General features: G+C 45.0%; 1 protein-coding gene across 5 annotated transcripts in view; it reads right to left on the bottom strand.

The window, feature by feature from the left end:
* USP13 (ubiquitin specific peptidase 13) overlaps positions 1-18,553 on the bottom strand; it is a 134,691-nt gene that overhangs the window by 39,961 nt on the left and 76,177 nt on the right. For all 5 annotated transcript variants that reach the window (XM_053312282.1, XM_053312283.1, XM_053312284.1 and 2 more), the window contains one exon: positions 4,433-4,527. In XM_053312282.1, coding sequence (XP_053168257.1) covers positions 4,433-4,527 — 95 coding nt within the window. The remainder of the gene's footprint in view (positions 1-4,432; positions 4,528-18,553) is intronic.

The following is an 18,553-nucleotide window of genomic DNA, read 5'->3' as shown; positions in this document are numbered from 1 at the left end:
GGAAACTTGGATATTTGTTTATCTATCTATCATATTTCTATACCACCTGATATGTGTAACTCCAGGCGGTGTACACAATTTAAAACACAACAAATATAAAACAGAGTAAAAAACAATTTCACAGAATAAAAAGTTAAAACAATTTCATGGGATAAAAACAAACAATTTAAAATCAATTTCAGTTAAAAGCCTGAGGAAATAGGGGTGTTTTGAGGGTCTTCCTAAAAGCAGTCAGATATGGAGACACTCTTATTTTGATGGGGAGCATATTCCAAAGCCCTGGGGCAATCACAAACAAGGTCCGGTCCCAAGTCGCCACCAAACGAGCCGGTGAAAACCATAACCGGACCTCTTCAGATGATCGTAATAGGCGGCAGGGTTCATGACAAAGAAGGTGGTCTCTTAAGTACCCTGGACCTAAACCATTCAGGACTTTATAGGTAATAACCAGCATTTCGTATTTTGCTCGGAAACACATCAGTAGCCAGTGGAGTTTTTAAAACTGGTGTTATGCGGTCCTTTCAGGTTGTCCCAGAGACCAGTTTGGCTGCTGCATTCTGAACCAATTGTAGTTTCCGGACAACTGTACAAAGACAACCCCATGTAGAGTATATTGCAGTAGTCAAGCCTGGAGGTTACTAGCATATGCACCAGTTTTAAAGCCATGTAACTCCAGAAATGGGTGTAGCTGACATATCAGCCAAAGCTGAAGCTTGTTTAGTTGGGGTGAAACAACATCTCAAATGAAAGAACATCCCCCAGTATGAAACTGTTAACATTTCATTTTTTACTTGTTCTTATAAGTATGATCATGTCTCCCCCTGCTGAATTATTCAGGCAACTGTAGACACCAAATGGTGCCGTTCTCAGCTTACTCACACTTGACAGCTACAGCATAGGAAGTCATTATTCTCTCCAGAAAGTGTTCTTTGTTTCTCCAAAACACTTTTGCATGCATTTTGTGGTAACATTTGTGAGCAAAACCCCATTTGCCTTGTGGTTACTGGGAGCCAGTGAAGTGTAATGGCTAAGAATGAAGCTGTGAATTAGATTGTCCCTGGTTTAAATCTTATTTCTGCTGTGAACTCACTGGGTGGCTTAGGCAGGCCACAGTCTCTATGCCTCAGTACTAGGGATGTGCATGAATCCCGATTCATGCACAGATCCGAAGCCGAATCGGTTCGTGGGGCTCCTAAACCGATTTGACTGATGGAGGGCAGAGCAGGGGGTGAGCGGCAACTTTGAAAGTGAGGACAGCAGGTCCTTACCTGTTGCTCTGCAGCTCCACGCACCTTCCTGCTGAAGTGGCACGTCCCCCAGCATCCTGCGCACACCAGCAGTGCTCCCCCAGCAGCCCTTGCGCTGCCACAGCCATTTGTTTGGTCAGCAAATGCACATGCTTGGAGGCATATGTGTTTCGCTGCTGCTGTCCTCACTTTCAAAGGTGCTGTTCGCCGCTCCCCCCTGGCCTCACCTTCCACCAGTCGAATCAGTTCAGCAGCCCCACAAACCGGATTAGCTTCAAATCTGTGTATGAATCTAGAGAAGGGCCTTTCCTGCTCTCTTGAGCCACATGCAGCTTCCTGCCGCGACAGCACTCCCCCCACCCTCCCCACCCAAGAACCCACGGATGGCAGCGGCATTATTTATTTGTTGTTTCGCTTTGTAAACCGCCCTGAGCCATTTTTGGAAGGGCAGTATAGAAATCGAATTCATCATCATCATCATCATCATCCATGCATGCGCAGGTGCCATTTGTGTGGTCAGCAACACCATGCTGACTATCCGAACTGGTTCGGCTCCAAACCTGTGCACAAACCTCAGTTCATGTACATCCCTACTCGGAGCAGTCAGCATTTATTTATTAGTTACATTTTTTATGTCACCCACTCAAAATGTCTCTAGGCAGCTTAAAAAAATATAATTGAGGAATAAGAAAAAGTAGATGGCTTCTATCCCAAAGGAGCACACAATATATCTGCATGAGATGCGAATATACCCCCAGCTATGCTGGGGAGAACTGGGACAGTCACTCTGCCCCTCCTAAATCTCCACTTAGCCATGTAGCTCACTAGGCTATTTTGAGAATACCACCATCTCTCAGGCTAACCTACATCAATCACAAGGTTATTGAAAGGAAAACTCTGTCTGTCCAATCCTATGCACCTGTACTCTCAAATACATCCCTCTGAATTCAATAAGACTGATTTCCTAATAAGTGTACTTTATATCCGCCTTCCCTGCCTCCAAGCAGGTTGGGATTTAGATCTGGAGAAAGCCATAGGTTTAACACTCTCCTCTCCCAGCATCACAGGCCTGATCCATATCCGAACGGCCATTACTACTTTTAAATAAAGAAAGGGAACCAAGAGATCAGATTTCAGATCTGCATTTGATATGCATTTGAAGCATATCAATTCCGAAATGAGCTGTTTGGCTATGTGTGGGTCCAAAACCGCCTCCTCTTCATCAAAGGAACAGACATCTGTAGTTTGGCCCAAATTGTAGGTATTACCATGGGGATGGAGCCATAGCTCATTGGTAGAGTATCTGCTTTGCATGCAGAAAGTTCCAGGTTCAGTCCCTGGCATCTCCAGGAAGGGCTGGGAAGGACTCCTGCCTGAAACTTTGGAGAGCTGCTGCTAGTCAGTGTAGACAGTACTGAGCTAGATGGACCAATGGTCTGAGGCACCTTCTTATGTACCATATTTACCTGAATAGAAGACTGATTTTAGACAATCCACTTTTTTAAAAAATAGAGGTTAAATACGTACAAGCTATAGCTGTATTTACTGGAAAGGAAGAGGAGTCTGAATTTAGGATGACCCCTTGATTTCTAACATCAAAGAACTTGGGTGGGGGGAACTAGTCTTGAATTCAGGTCAATATAGTATATCCACGGCAATAAACATGACCAGGTAGAGGATCTAACAATACTGATGGTAAATGATACTTTGGTGGCTACCAAGCAGTACCAAGTAGATGTGAAGGTTCCAATTCTTCCTACTCTAGACCTTTGTGGTGGGCAACACAGAGCTTAGTTGTGCCCCATAAACACCCCGCAGGTACAAATCAGTGGGAAGATTAAAGGGCAGAAAGACTGTGAAAGGGAAAATATCAACCCTCAAACAATGGTTTACAGCTGTCGATATGTTCTGAACAGCCAAGATCCAAAGACTTTCATAATCAGTTCCACGAGCCTCAAGATTTGTTTCTCAAAATGTAGCCCAACATAGGAACCTGTCATATACTGAGTCAGACCATAGGTCCATCTCGCTCAGTAATGTCTACCCAGACTGGCAGCAGCTTCTCCAAGGATGCAGGCAGGAATCTCTCTTAGTCCTTTCTTGGAGATGCCGAACTTTCTGCTCTTCCCAGAGTGGCTCCATCTCCTAAGGGGAATATCTTACAGAGCTCACACATCAAGTCTCCCATTCATATGCAACCAGGGTGGACCTTGCTTAGCTAAGTGGACAAGACATGCTTGCTACAAGACCAGCTCTCCCCTCTAAAATGTATGAGGTGATGCCTTCAGCATCTTCCTATATCGCTGCTGACCAATATAGTACCAGCGGGGATTCGAACCGGCAACCTTCTGCTTGTTAGTCAAGCATTTCCCCACTGTGCCACCTAAGGTGGCACTTCATGGAAATCACTTGAAATAGAGGGGAGTTTCAAAAGCACTTTGTAATGAGACATGAAAATATGTTGTTCAAAGTATTTTTTTTAAAAATCCCACTGGGTGCATGCAAGCCCTTGACCACACCTGAACAACTAGCTTGTACCGTTGATAAGAGTACCATAGAGATCCTGCCCACAGTATTCTATCAACACTGAAGCTCCTGCTCCTAAATATAAAAGTATTAAATAGGAGTATTCACAAAACTAGCTACTTCAGAGGTAAGTTACTTCATTCTGCCAAGTGGGTTATAAGTTTTAAAACATATTTTCCTCAATATATACATGTTTTGCATATACAGGCTGGTTGCATGTCAGTGTGTGTAGAGCAGGATCCTACCCACTTTCCCCATGCAACTCAAACCCACTTCTAGGTGTGCCCAATATCTACACACTGGATATTTAGATCCCAAAGGGCCTATGCACAGGAAATCCAATATGCATAGGCCTAGATACTGAGACAGCCCACAAAACAAGACTCTACATTCTGGGCCCCTAAGCAAGACAGGAAGATGGGCATAATCTCACTGCTCAACCACTTGTATATTCTGCACACTTCAAGCTTTATTGGAACCAGCGCATAACTGTATTGTTTTCTGAGATCTTCTAGTAGGAAAATGAAAACTGAAAAGCAGATTATAGTGTTTAGAACAAACAAACATGGTGAAATATCCCCAGTAAGACCAGAAATGGAGTTTTTCCACTAAGCCATTGCTTTTGTCACAATTGCTCAAGAGACTCTGAGGTCACTTACCACATGCATCTGAAGCATATCAATTCCGAAATGAGCTAAGTGTTTGGCTATGTGTGGGTCCAAAACTGCCTCCTCTTCATCAAAGGAATAGACATCTGCAGAAATAAGAACAAGGAGGGGCAGTTCACTGAGCATTATCCATCCGTATTACATAACAACTTTCTCCAAGACTTTACCACCTACATAACAGACTACGGTAAATTTACTGTATACATGCCAGCCCAGCTATTAAGTAAATGCAGTGATTCAGTACAATTTGTTCACTACCAAGTCTCTACATTACAAATGCTTCCATTAGCAACCAGGAGACACCCATTCCATGGTGCCCTTGAGACATTAGAGCAGCAGCGATAGCGTCACTTTTTCATGGCTTCATGCCACGTCATGCAGCCAGGATTGGGGCAACAATCAGGTGGCAAGGATCCATGAGAATGGCCTTGCCCCCATGGTCGCTGGCTTTTAAGTGTTCCTGAAAAACTATGGGATGAAACTGCAGAAAAGCAGCTCCCTGCTTCTGCTTAAAGGACACCTATGCAGCAGAGCAAATGGATTATCTTAAGGAGGCTATTATTAGACCACTTTTGAAGAAAGCTACACTGGATCCCGCAGAGTTAGCTAATTACAGACCGGTTTCTAATCTTCCATGGTTGGGCAAGGTGGTTGAGAAGGTGGTGGCCTCTAAGCTCAAGGCAGTTATGGATGATGCAGATTATCTAGATCCATTTCAAAATGGCTTTCGTGAGGGCTATGGGGTTGAGACTGCCTTGGTCAGCCTGAAGGATGATCTCCAACTGGCTATCAACAGAGGGCGTGTGACTCTGCTGATCCTTTTGGATCTCTCTGAGGCTTTCAATACCATTGACCATGGTATCCTTCTGGACTGCCTGAGGGAGGTGGGATTGGATGGCACTGTTTTACAGTGGTTCTGCCCCTACCTCTCTGGCAGATACCAGATGGTGTCACTTGGAGACTGTTGTTCTGCTAAGCGAGAACTGAAGTGTGGAGTCCAACAAGGCTCCATACTGTCTCCAATGCTTTTTAACATCTACATGAAACTGCTGGGATTGATCATCAGGAGGTTTGGTGCTGGGTGTTATCCATATGCTGATGTCACCCAGATCTACTTCCCCATGCCTGCCTCATCAGGAAATGGCATATCTTCCCTAAATGCTTGCCTGGAGGCAGTAATGGGCTGGATGAGGGATAACAAACTGAAGTTGAATTCAAATAAGACAGAGGTACTGACTGGGGGGGGGCAGGACTAGAGAGATGGTTTAGATCTGCCTAAACTGGATGGGGTTATACTCCCCATGAAAGATCAAGTACGTAGCTTGGGAGTGCTCCTGGACTCAAAGCTCTCCCTGGTTTTTCAGGTTGAGGCATTGGCCAGGAGCACTTTTTATCAGCTTGATATGTCAGCTACATCCATTTCTAGAGGGGAATGACCTTAAAACAGTGGTACATATGCTGGCAACCTCCAGGCTTGACTACTGTAATGCACTCTATGTAGGGCTGCCTTTGTAAATAGTCTTGAAACAACAACTGGTACAGAATGTGGCAGCCAGATTGGTCTTTGGGACAACACAAAGGGACTACATAACATCAGTTTTGAAAGAACTGCATTGGTTGCCGATATGCTTCAGGGTGAAATACAAAATGCTGGTTCTAACCTATAAAGCCCTTAACGGCTTAGGTCCAGGCTATTTAAGAGAGCGCCTCCTTTGTCATAAACCCTGCTGCCCTGATGCCACCGGCTTATTTGGTGGAGACCCATGACTGGGCCATTTGCTGGCGACCCATGACTGTGACACCATCTGTGGCTGCCCCAGGGCTTTGGAATATGCTTCGTACTGAATAAGAACATCTCCTTTTCTGTTTTCAGGAAGAACCTCAGGACTCTCCTGTTTTCACAGGCTTTTAATTAGAATTAATTTCTTAAATAATTTTAAAAACTTGTTTTAATAACTATTTTACTCTATGGTTTTTACTTTCATATATTTTAATCTGTGACGTTTAAATATTTTAAATTTTGTACACAGCCTAGAGATATACATATCAGGTGGCATAGAAATATGATAGATAGATAGATAGATAGATAGATAGATAGATAGATAGATAGATAATATGGAAGATGGTGTGGGGTGTGCATTGTTTTTACAGGAACTGTGTGTGCATTTTGAATTCATACACAAAGTAACAGTTGAAATTTCTGGATACGGTTAGCAAGCTGCAGTCTACGGACCTGCAAAAGTATGTGGTTCCTTTGGTAGAACTGATGGGGCTTTAGAACTAGCACTGCCTGCCTGCATACCGACTTGCTTCCCACCTGTTCAACCTGCACAGCTGTAAGCAAACAGAAATTACAAACACCAATACCGCAGGTCTTCAGCATACATACTGAAGCAGTCTCTGGAAAGCTGCCCTGAAATGTCTTACTGCTCAGGGAAATGGGGCATAAGAAATATTATTTGATGTATATATTGCTGTATTGAACAGCTTTCTAGGCACTTTACAAGCAACATTGACATATCAAAATTGCCATAAACGTATAAATTATAAGACAAAACTAATCATGCAGATGAACAAAAGCCATCCCACAGCAGTTCACAAAGAGCATGACTCAGGCAGCTTCTGTTTCCCAACAGGGCCTGAAATTACACTGAAGTATTCCCAATAAATCACTCCTATCCAAAAGAGCCTGGAGCTGGCCAGTCACCACCTACTCCATCTACCTGTTATGCACTTGGAGACTAACAGACTAGGCCAGTCACTCTTGACTACCTTGAGTCAGTCAAGAGTGCACTGTTCTGTTCCACAGAAGAGAAGCCACCAAGGATTGCAGCACCATGGAAAGTTCCAAAGGACAAGTTGCTCGGACAGCAGTCAGAGGTAAAAAGGTAAAGTGTGGTGTCAAGTCGATTTCGACTCCTGGCGCCCACCGAGCCCTGTGGTTTTCTTTTGGTAGAATACAGGAGGGGTTTACCATTGCCTCCTCCCACGCAGTATGAGCTGATGCCAAACTGGCAACCTTCTGCTTGTTAGTCAAGCATTTCTCCGCCGTGCCATTTAAAGTGAAAAAAACAGTCAGAGGTAGAGTGAGCCATTAAATACCTCTGAACTCAGGCTACCTCTCCTAGTCTGCCTCCCTGCCTGGAGAGTGGAAGTCTTAAAGTGGCAGCTTTCTGGCCTGAAGCCCAGCACTCCTCTATTAGATCCTGTCTAAACTGTTGCTGGCACTGGTGTGCACAAGTACTGAAGAGACCAGCTCTTCAGGGGACTTGGGCTCTGGAGGTGCCATTTCTGAGGGCGCTCATTCTGGAGTTCCTTCAGGCTCCAAGACAGGGTTTGGGCCTGGAACTGGTTGTAGTTCTGGTCACACCTCCTCAGGATAGAGGCAAAGGTCACGGCAGGCAAAGCTCTAGAACAGTGATTCTCAGACTTGGGTCCTCAGGTGTTATTGGACTTCAGCTCCCATAATCCCCAACCAAAGGCCACTGAGGCTGGGGATTATGGGAGTTGAAGTCCAATAACACCTGAGGACCCAAGTTTGAGAATCCCTGCTCTAGAACTTTGCCCTTGTTCTTGGGCCACAAGCTAATAAAACATACACAAGTAAGAAGAGCCTATAGACATCCAGGTACGGACCCTGTGATCAAGGAGGACTCCAAGGTGGACTGGGTTACCTGAGAGAGCGCCTTGCCCTATATGTCCCTACCCCGAACCTTAAGATCTTCTTTGGGGGCCCTCCTTTGGGTGCCCCTGCCAAATGAGTTAAGATGGGTGGCTTATATATCTTCCCAGTTTAAATTAGAACATAAAACAAGAACGCCATATAAAGAGAAATGCCCGAACACACATCAATTAAAATAGCCATCCAAAATTCCAGCAGCATGACAGTATGAGACAGCTTCATACAAAAGCTCTACCAGAAGAAACTTAGCAGATGCAATAGTGACAGAGAAACACATATGTTTTGCCATCAAGATGGCCACATGCAAACACTAATATGAGCTCTGTCCTGTGTTCTGTCACACTAAATCTGTTATTTCCTCCAACTATTTTCTGGCTATCCTCTCATCATTTTAATGAAAAACAGTATCCAAGCTGTGTTTAATTTCAACAACAGACTAGATTTAGGGTTGTTGCCACACACACGCACACTTCCCATAAAGACTTTCCAGCAGATCTTGAAGACAGAGGCGACAACCAGCTTGTATTTCTCTCCAAAAGAAGATATCAAGCAAGGAAATCAATCAATCAATCAACCAATCAATCAACAAGAAAACAAAGGGGAAAGGAGAAGCTATGTTTGTTAGGGCTAGTAATTTTCTAGGGTTTGGTATCTGGCTGGTTGGGAGTGTTTCGGGGTTTTTTTGACAGAGCAAGAGCAGTTAGCCTGTGTGGGAGATTAATTCCTGAAGACAAGGATCAGACCAGAGGAACTTTGCAAACAGATATCGAAGGAGTTTTACAGGAGTTTAGCAAGAGATTGGCAGGGAACTGGAAGGTCCTGGACAGGCACACGTTGTTCCCCTTCATCACAGAGTAGACATGCAGCACAAGTATAAGTTGAGTACTACCCAACTTCTGTAATTTTCTTGGAGGACAAAGCTTAACACTTTAAATTAGCTGACAACCAATACAAAGCTGAAACTCAATCCAGATAAGATGGAAGTGCTCTGGGTTGATAGAACTGATCATCCGAGTAAAGAGGTCAATCTGGTCTTGGAAGGGGTCACGCTCCCTCTGAAAGAAAGTCTTCAGCTTGGGGGTACTTCTGGACCCAACGCTGTCCTTAGAGGCGCAGGTGGTGGCAGTGTGCAGAAGCACCTTTTACCAACTACGGCTGGTGCGTCAGCTGCAACCCTACTTGGAGAAGTCACTCATGCATTGGTAACATCCAAATTGGACTACTGCAATGCGATCTATGTGGGGCTGCCCTTGAAGACTGCTCTGAAGCTTCAGCTAGTTCAGAACACTGCCGCAAGGATGCTCATGGGTGCAAATTGCTTTACGAGTATTACACCCATCCTACGTCACCTTCATTGGCTGCCGGTCTGCTTCTGGGCTAGATTCAAGGTGCTGGTATTGACCTTTAAAGCCCTACACGGCTTGGGGCCGGGGTAGCTGTCAGACCACATTCACCCATATGAATCTGCCAGGGCCCTCTGCTCATCATCTCAAGCCCTACTCATGACCCTGCCACTAACAGAGATCCAGTTGGCGAGGACTAAAGGCAGGGCCTTTTCATTTGTGGCCCCTCGGTTTTGGACCGCTCTCCCTGAAGAGCTTCGCCATGCTCTCTCCCTCAGCGTTTTTAAAAAAAACATCTCAAAACACACCTTTTCAAGGAGGCTTTTTAATGCTCCATTATTGTTTTGTTATATCTGGTAGGTTCTTTAGCTTTTTATAATTTTCAGTTTTAATTTGAACCTAATAATTGTGGTTTTTAATCTGACTTTTAAAAAATTAGTTAATTTTATCACTTTTATTGTATCTCTGTCTATCTTCTTGTGAGCCGGCGCGAGCCATAGTGCACTGGGGGACGGGGTATAGATATTTTAAATGAATAAATAAATGCTTCAAGTGAACAAGCCCCATATATTCTAAATAGCCAATCAAACCAGTTATGAAGGTAGATGCCAGCAGGGAGGGGGTGCTTCCCAGTATATTGCACAGAGTGCTACAAGTAGGACTATGTCTGAGGGACAGAAGTCCGGGGTGTGTGCTTGGTGCAAAGAGCTCCTGGCTCTCAGGGAACAAGTTCATTCCTTCGAAGCGAAGGTGGCTGACCTGGAGAAGATCAGGGAGGCAGAGAGGTGTGTGAATGAGACCCTCAGGGATGTAAGAGAGCCATCCCACTCCCAGGCTGACAGTGTTTCTGCTGTCATGGAGAATGAGGGTCTCCGGGAAGGAGGACATCGGTCTGAAGAAGAGGGAAACGCTCCCTGAGCAGGGACCCATTCCTTGGGTGATGTGCCCACATCCTCTAGCATGGAGGATACTCCTCCAGTGGGTGGAGGTGGGGCTCCTAGTAGTGGGTATTTCATTCATTTGGGGCATAGAGAGATGGGTCTGTGACCCGCACATAGACAGCACAGTGACTTGCCTGCCTGGTGCAAAGGTTGAAGACGTCATGCTGCATGTAGGTAGGCTGTTAGGCAGTGCTGGGGAGCAGTCAGCTATCATGGTGCACGTTGGCACCAATGATGCTGGAAAATGTAGTCGGGAAGTCCTGGAAGGCAACTTTAGGCTGCTAGCTAGCATACTGAAGTCCGGGACCCCCAGGTTAGCGTTCTCTGAAGTGCTACCTGTTCCATTTACTGGGCCAGTGAGAACATGGAGCTGAGGGGTCTCAATGCATGGATGAGACAGTGGTGCCAGGAGGGGTTTAGATTTGTTAGGCACAGGGATACATTTGGGGGCAAAGAGAAGCCAATGCAAAAGGGAAAGGCTCCACTTGAACCGAGATGTAATCAGACCGCTAGTGCTTAAGATTTAAAAGGTCACAGAGCAGCTTTTAAAATGATGCTTGGGGGATAGCCGACAGGAACTGGGAGGTATCTGGTTTGGCCAGCAAAATCCCCCAAGGTGTGAGGGTGAACATGTTTCAGATAAACCAGAAGGGGACAGAGTAGAGGCAGGAGCTGAGCAGAAGGAAGCACATGACAGCTGGCAAAAAAGGTCAAATTATGGTGTAGCAGATTAAAGCCTTTGTCTCAGAGCAAGCTTACGTGAGGGAAAGAAATGCTGAATCATCTCTGCTGAGCTGCCTCGGTAGGATTCTCCTAAAACTATTCTATATTATCGGTAGGTTCAAAATGCTGCCGCCACCACCCCTTTTACCTACAGAAACGCTCTGGGCTTGGGATGGGATAACCCAGGAAAAAAACTCTATTAATTTGGCTCTTGGACAAGTACAAAAATCTTCCACGTGCAAACCAACACGTGGTGAGAAAACGGATAGCTTCTGACTGTTTGAGGATGTGCTTGCTCCAGAGAACGCCTCCCTTCGCCCGCCTACCCCCACTTTTTCTGAGTTAAAAACCAACACGGAGAGGATTGAAAAAAGAAAAGAACTTTAAAAAACCCAGTTTTATTCAATTACTCAGACTGCTTCCATCTGAGGCTTTCTCAGGTTTAAATACTCATGCTTCTTGTGCCTTCCCTCAACAACTCACCATTCCCTAGAAAGTAACTCCTTTTAAATTTCCCCTATCCCCCAATCTCAGAGCATGGGTTTACAACAACAACAAAAGACGTATATACCGCTTTTCAACAAACGTTTCCAAAGTGGTTTACATAAAGAAATAATAAATAAATACATAAATAAAAAAATAAAGATGGATTCCTGTCCCCAAAGGACTCATAATCTAAAAAGAAACATAAAATAGACACCAGCAACAGTCACTGGAGGTACTGTGCTGGGGATGGATAGGGCCAGTTACTCTCCCCCTACTAAATAAATAGAATTACCATGTTAAAAGGTGATTCTATTAAAAGGTGCCTCTTTGCCCAGTTAGCAGGGCAAACTTCATAATGGCTAAACCATAAGAGGACAGCAAAATAGTTTTCCACCATGAGTCAGATCTGTTAATGGGTCCTGCGTGTGTGTATGTACATGTGTTTGTTTAATTTAATCTTCCCTGTAGCAGGTTGCTGGGTTACAGTATTCCTTGATGGCATCTCTGGCCTTTGGCAATCTGTCCACACTTGCTCTTTTCTTGCAACAGACTACATAATTCAGATGATGTGGGGTTAATGTTCAGTTCATATATGGTTAAACATGAGATAATCACACCTGAGGGCAAAGGGATGGATTAGAAGACTACTAGGCATTAGAACATATTGGCAGCCAGTGCTGCTGTTTTAAGACAGGCATACTGTCTCTCCGGGTTACCCCAAAGATCAATCTGGCTGCCGCATTTTGAACTAACTGAAGTTTCCAAACTATGTACAAAGGCAGCCCCATGTAGAGCGCATTGCAGTAGTCAAGCCTGGAGGTTTGACTACTGCACCTAACCCTCTCTCTCCTTTCCTTCCTTTCTTCCACCTCTTCTCACTCCCATCTTTCTGGTTTCTTTCTTTTTTCTTCTTTTCTTTCTTTAACGGGCTTGTTCTTTGGGGCTGGCTGACAGGCTCAGCAATGAGGAGATGCCAGCGCTGAGCATCTGCCATGATCTCTCTCGCTGCCCAGACTGTCAATCAGGCTGAAGCAGGGCTGGGCTGAGCCCGAGCATTTCGTCAGCCAGTCAGGAGGAGGGAAGGCGGGAGAAGCTGCTGCCGGTCAGTTCTCCCCCTCCCCGAGGATTTGTCTCTCCCCTGGCTTTGGAAGCCAAGGCGAGCCCTCCGATCCTGAGCAAAGAGCGTGGCGTGCTAGTGAGTGAGGGAGTGGGAGTGGGAAAAGCGAGCACGGCGCAGCGTCTCACCTTCAGGGGCATGGTGCGTCCGCCCAGCTACACTGGCCAGAAGAACTGGGGCATGGCGGGCCGAGGAATGGTCTGGGAGGGGAAGGTTGCAGCAAATAAAGGGTAAACCTCGCCCCTTCGCTTCAGGCTCCTTTTGTCTGTAGTGTGGCACACTCAGATTTAAGCCTCTGGGTTCAATGGGTATATTTACTCCCAGGCAGGTGCGGGTCTCCCGGTCCGTTCTCCTGGCCCGCCGGGTCCTGCCCCCGCCCCTTCTCTGGCTTCCGGGATTTTCCCCTCTCTGCCGCTGCCGCCTCTGCTCCTCCTTCTGCCCTCCCCGGTCCCCGCTTCTGCTCCTGCGGCCGTTTCTTCTTCCTCATGGCCGCCCGTGTCCCTGCGGCCGTATCTTTCTTGGACGTTCTGGGCATGTGCTCCGCGCATGCCCAGAATGGCCGAGAAAGACACGGGCCGCAAAGACACGGGATTACAACCAAGGGTTTTATTATAGAGGATATGGAGGTTGCAGAGAAGCTAAATGAGTTCTTTGTGTCCATCTTCATGGCAGAGGATACTGAGCATATACCTGTTCCTGAACCAGGTTTTTTGGGGACGGAGGCTAAAGAACCGAGTCAGATAGGAGTGACAAGAGATGATGTTCTAAACTGTCTGAAAAAATAAAAAAACTAGCAAATCACCAGGGCCAGACAGCATCCATCCAACAGTTCCTTAAAGAATTCAAATATGAAATTGCCGACCTCCTTTCAAAAAAATATAACTCATCCCTACAATCAGGCTCTGTGCTGGAGGACTGGAAAGTAGCCAATGTAACACCGATTTTCAAAAAGGGATCCAGGGGCGATCTGGGAAATTACAGACCGATTAGCTTAACATCTGTTCCAGGCAAATTGCTGGAAAACATTCTCAAGGGTAAAATTGTTAAGCACATAGAAAAACAGGCCCTGCTGGGAAATGACCAGCATAGCTTCTGCAAAGGTAAGTCTTGCCTCTTGAACTTTTGTAAGTTATTTGAGAGTGTCAACAGGTGTGTGGATAAAGGTGATCTAGTTGACATAATATACCTGGACTTCCAAAAAGCAAGTTCTTCATCAAAGACTCCTGAGGAAACTTAGCAGTCAGGGGATAAGGGAACAAGCACATGTGTGGATTGCTAACTGGTCAAAGGACAGGAAACAGAGGGTAGGTATAATTGGAGAGTTTTTACAATGGAGGGAAGTAATAAGTGGGGTTCCCCAAGGATTTGTACTCGAACCGGTGCTTTTTAATTTATTCATAAATGATCCAGAAGCAGGGGTAAGCAGCGAGGTGACCAAATTTGCAGATGACACCAAACTCTTTCGGGTAGTGAAATCCAAAATGGATTGTGAGGAGCTCCAAAAGGATCTCTCCAAACTGGGTGAGTGGGCGACAAAATGACAAATGCGGTTCAATGTTGGCAAGTGTAAAGTGATGCACATTGGGATAAAAAAACCCAACTTCACATATATGCTGATGGGATCTGAGCTGTAGGTGACCGATAGAAACTATGGTGCGGCCACACCTGGAGTACTGTGTACAATTCTGGTCACCACATCTAAAGAAGGACATTGTATAACTGGAAAAGGTGCAGAAGAGGGCAACCAAGATGATCAGGGGCCTAGAGCACCTTCCCTATGAGGCAAGGCTACAATACCTGGAGCTATTTAGTTTAGAAAAAAGACGACTGCGGGGAAACATGATAGAGGTCTATAAAATCATGCATGGTGTAGAGAAAGTGGACAGAGATAAATTGTTCTCCCTCTCACACATCACTAGAACCAGGGATCATCCCATGAAATTGCTTGCCAGGAAATTTAGGACCAACAAAGGGAAGTATTTTTTCACACAATGCATAATCAAATTGTGGAATTCTCTGCCACAAGATGTGGTGACAGCCAACAACCTGGATGGTTTTAAGAGGAGTTTGGATAACTTCATGGAGGAGAGGTCTATTAATGGCTACTAGTAGAAGGGCTATAGGCCACCTCCAGCCTCAGAGGCAGGATGCCTCTGAGTACCAGTTGCAGGGGAGTAACAGCAGGAGAGAGGGCATGCCCTCAACTCCTGCTTGTAGGCTTCCAGCAGAATCTTGTGGGCCACTGTGTGAAACAGGATGCTGGACTAGATGGGCCTCAGGCCTGATACAGCAGGGCTGTTCTTATGTTCACATAGAGCATTGCACTTATAGGAGACCTGAATCTTGCCCTTGGGTAAGCTGTCTATCAGCCTCAGTTTCCCATCTCTTACTGAAGATATAAATCCACTCACCAACAATTTAAAAATTTGTATCCTGCTTCTTGAAACAGCCCCCCCCCCCCGCCCCCCCACACAAATACCTGTTAAGCAGGATTAGAACAATAAGGAAATGTCACTGGAATTTTAGATCTCTGCTGACATTTTGTGTATGATTCTTTGTCATAAATCACCTTGCAAACTTATTTGGTTGAACAGGAAAGCATAAATGTTTTTTAGTAATACAACTTTGGGTACCATACTGCCCTAATTTTTGGATTTTCAAGTTCTACAGTATGAAATCAGTAGCAGCATTCCCCATGATCAGTGGTTGGGATTATCAACACTTCAACGTTTCACACTTTGATGTGACATGGAACCAACAGTTGACCAACAGTGTACTTGTGGAAGGACACTGGACAAGCACTAAATCTGGAGCTTGCATCCCAGACCAGCAGAGATACACCTAGGTAATTTAGGAGCCTGGACCTAAAGGCCTTTGGAGGCTCCCCTCCCCTACAAATTAAGCATCATCATGCTTGTCTGGGTGACCACATCACCTGAGACAGACTAAAGAGGATTGGGGGGGGGGGCAGGCGCTGTGGAGCAGTGTTCCCTCTAACAGGAATTCCCAGATGTCGTTGACTACAACTCCCAGAATCCCTAAGCAAAAGCCATTGCAGCTGGGGATTCTGAGAGTTGTAGTCAACAACATCTGGGAATCCCTGTTAGGGGGAACACTGCTGTGCAGGCCCTGGACTTTGGCCTGGAAGTTCTGGGGTAAGAGCACCTCTGCAGACCAGTGTTGCATTAGCACAATCATGCTTGTGTTTGTGCAATAGTTGGTCAACCTATGACACACTTCATCTATTTTAAAGGGAATTTTAACACAAGAACATGCAAGACCACAATTCTACAAATCCCTGTTTTTAGTGCAACTATGCGATCTTCTTGCACTAGCACAACTTTCTTTGTTTTGCAAGTGCTTCTTTATCAAAATGTCAGCCACTGCAGTTAACGAATTCATGCAGTCTGTATGTTGGAAAGGTCTACAATCCCTTTTAAAAAGGCACTTTGAGGCTCGAAAGGCCCCTTTCAGTCCTGTTGCCAAGGGCTGATTAAGTCCTGTATCTCCTCCCTCTGCCAGTGTCTGCCAAGGATGACCCTGCTGGTATTTATGGGTATGCAATGTGCCCTTCTGCTGGCATTCTATGTTAAGGGAGCCTCCATTTCCTCATACACTTTATTGTTCCCTCCATAAACAAAAGCTCACAGAGTTCTCATGTTTTTCCAGTTATAAATCACCATGTAGCGAGCCACCCAGAAAAAGATCCTGTGCTCACCAAAGTGACCTTAAATGGATCTTGAGAGCCACCTTTATCAACATGGATGTCTCACTTATTCTTCTCCCTCCAAACTCAAGTAATTTCAAAAACAGGAATAGAACGGTAACATCCGGACAGAGGCATATCTTTTTTTAAAAAATTAAATTTTTATTAATTTTAACAATAATCATTCACAATACATTAAACAAATATGGACTTCCCGCTCACACCTCCTCGTGAATCACCAACCTATAGAATTAACCCTTGCTATAATAATAATTCAAAACATAGATTTAAACCTTACAAATACAATTTAAGGATGGAGGCGTATCTAGGGAAAATAGCGCCTAGGACAAACACTGAAATTGCGCCCCCCTGTCCAAGCATCTGACACCCATCTTTCAGATAACTTTACCATAATATCAGCTGAAAATACAAGTCAGGCTCGTTCATCTTTTAATATTTCAAAAACTATTTAACAGTGGACTTAGCCAGACCAAAAAATGCTGGAAAACTACACATTTCAGTACGCTGGGGCTCATGAAATACCCAAATACTAAGTGGAGGTGTACTTGGAAAACTAAACAGAAGTGCCTGTCTAATTCTCTACTATGCATTGTAGCATCATTATTTCATAAATTTTAAAATTTGACTTTTCCCAGATACTCTGAAAATAATTAAAGGATATGCAGAGTAAACTGTGTCACTGCTTGGAATATATTCTAGTCTTTCAGAAAGACAGTTAAAATGAGAGAAAGAGAGCAAGAAACTCCCAGTGGGCCTTAATACTAAGGATTTCACACTGATTCAAAGACAAACTCACCATTAATAGCCATATTATTAAGACATCACATTTAACTCACATCACAAGAAGCAAATTAAGAGCAAATGAATACAATCCTAGCTCATAAGCATCAGCTCAGTATTCACAAGCCCTGATTCTCTGTACATAGTGCCAATCTGAATATGTGTACAGTGTTTTATATTATTATTTTTTATTTTATTTCTACCTGTAGCCCCTTTGGGGGGCTTCCTAAAGGCTAGGGTTTTTTGTTTTTGCAAAGGTTCCCCCTGACCCAGCTGGCCTCTAGGGCCTCGCAGGTACCATTTGAGCATGCGCGGTGGCCATTTTTAAAAATACTTTTTTTTTTAAAGGCCACTGAAAACAAAATGGCCACCGCGCATGCTCAAATGGCCTCTGCAAGGCCTGGCATGACCTAGGGCCTCACAGAGGCCATTTGAGCATGCACGGTGGCCATTTTGTTTTCGGCAGCCATTTTTAATTTTTTTTTTTTAATTACAAAATGACGCCCCCCCTTCAAGTGGTGCCCAGGGCACGTGCCCTGCCTGCCCTACCCTAGATATGCCCCTGCATCCGGAGGCCTAATGCAAAAAGGATAATGCAAATGGGCAGGGAAGCTACTTGTCTCTTCTGTAGTTCAGTTGAGGTTTGAGAGATTCAAATCCTGCAACAATGTAGATGTGAGAGAGGGAAAAGAGGACTCAGTTTGCAAGAATCAGGGCAGTGCAGGAGATTGGTGGTACCATTTCTTCAATAAACTCAGTGGGATATTTCAGGTGTCACAAGCCTTAACAAAACTTGGTTTCGTATGGTGCCTCTGAGCCTCCCCGTGCCTGCATGCAAGATAGAAAAATTCTACCTCCGACTGCCATTAGAAACAAACCAAGATCAGTCATGACATCTGAACCAACCGGTCTTAGTTTATTTCAAGCAATTTGTTTAAAATACACCAGGACTGACGTCCTGACTAATAAAGCACCAGTGAGATGTGCCAGTACTGTGGACACAATTTACTAATTCAGCACCAGCACTTGCGTGGAGGAGGTGGGAATCTGGCAACCTCCCCTTCCCCCCAAAGTGCTGTGTGACCCAAAAATATGTCTTGAGGGTTGCACAGCCTTTGGGGACATATTTTCAGGTAACACAGCGATCTGGAGGGAAAGGAGATTGTCAGAATCCACCCCCCGCCCTCCCGGAACACTGCTGCTGTGTTAGCCTGGAACTTGTCTGCAGCAACTGTTCATCTCACAAGGAACTAGTGCTTTGTTAGTGAGGATGTCAGACCAAGACCTGAAACCCACTTCAAACTTTGGGTTCA

Source organism: Hemicordylus capensis, chromosome 3 (genome assembly GCF_027244095.1).
Source record: "Hemicordylus capensis ecotype Gifberg chromosome 3, rHemCap1.1.pri, whole genome shotgun sequence".
Lineage (NCBI taxonomy): Eukaryota > Metazoa > Chordata > Lepidosauria > Squamata > Cordylidae > Hemicordylus > Hemicordylus capensis.
The sequence above is the reverse complement of the archived record's forward strand: the minus strand, read 5'-3'. Positions and strand labels throughout refer to the sequence as shown.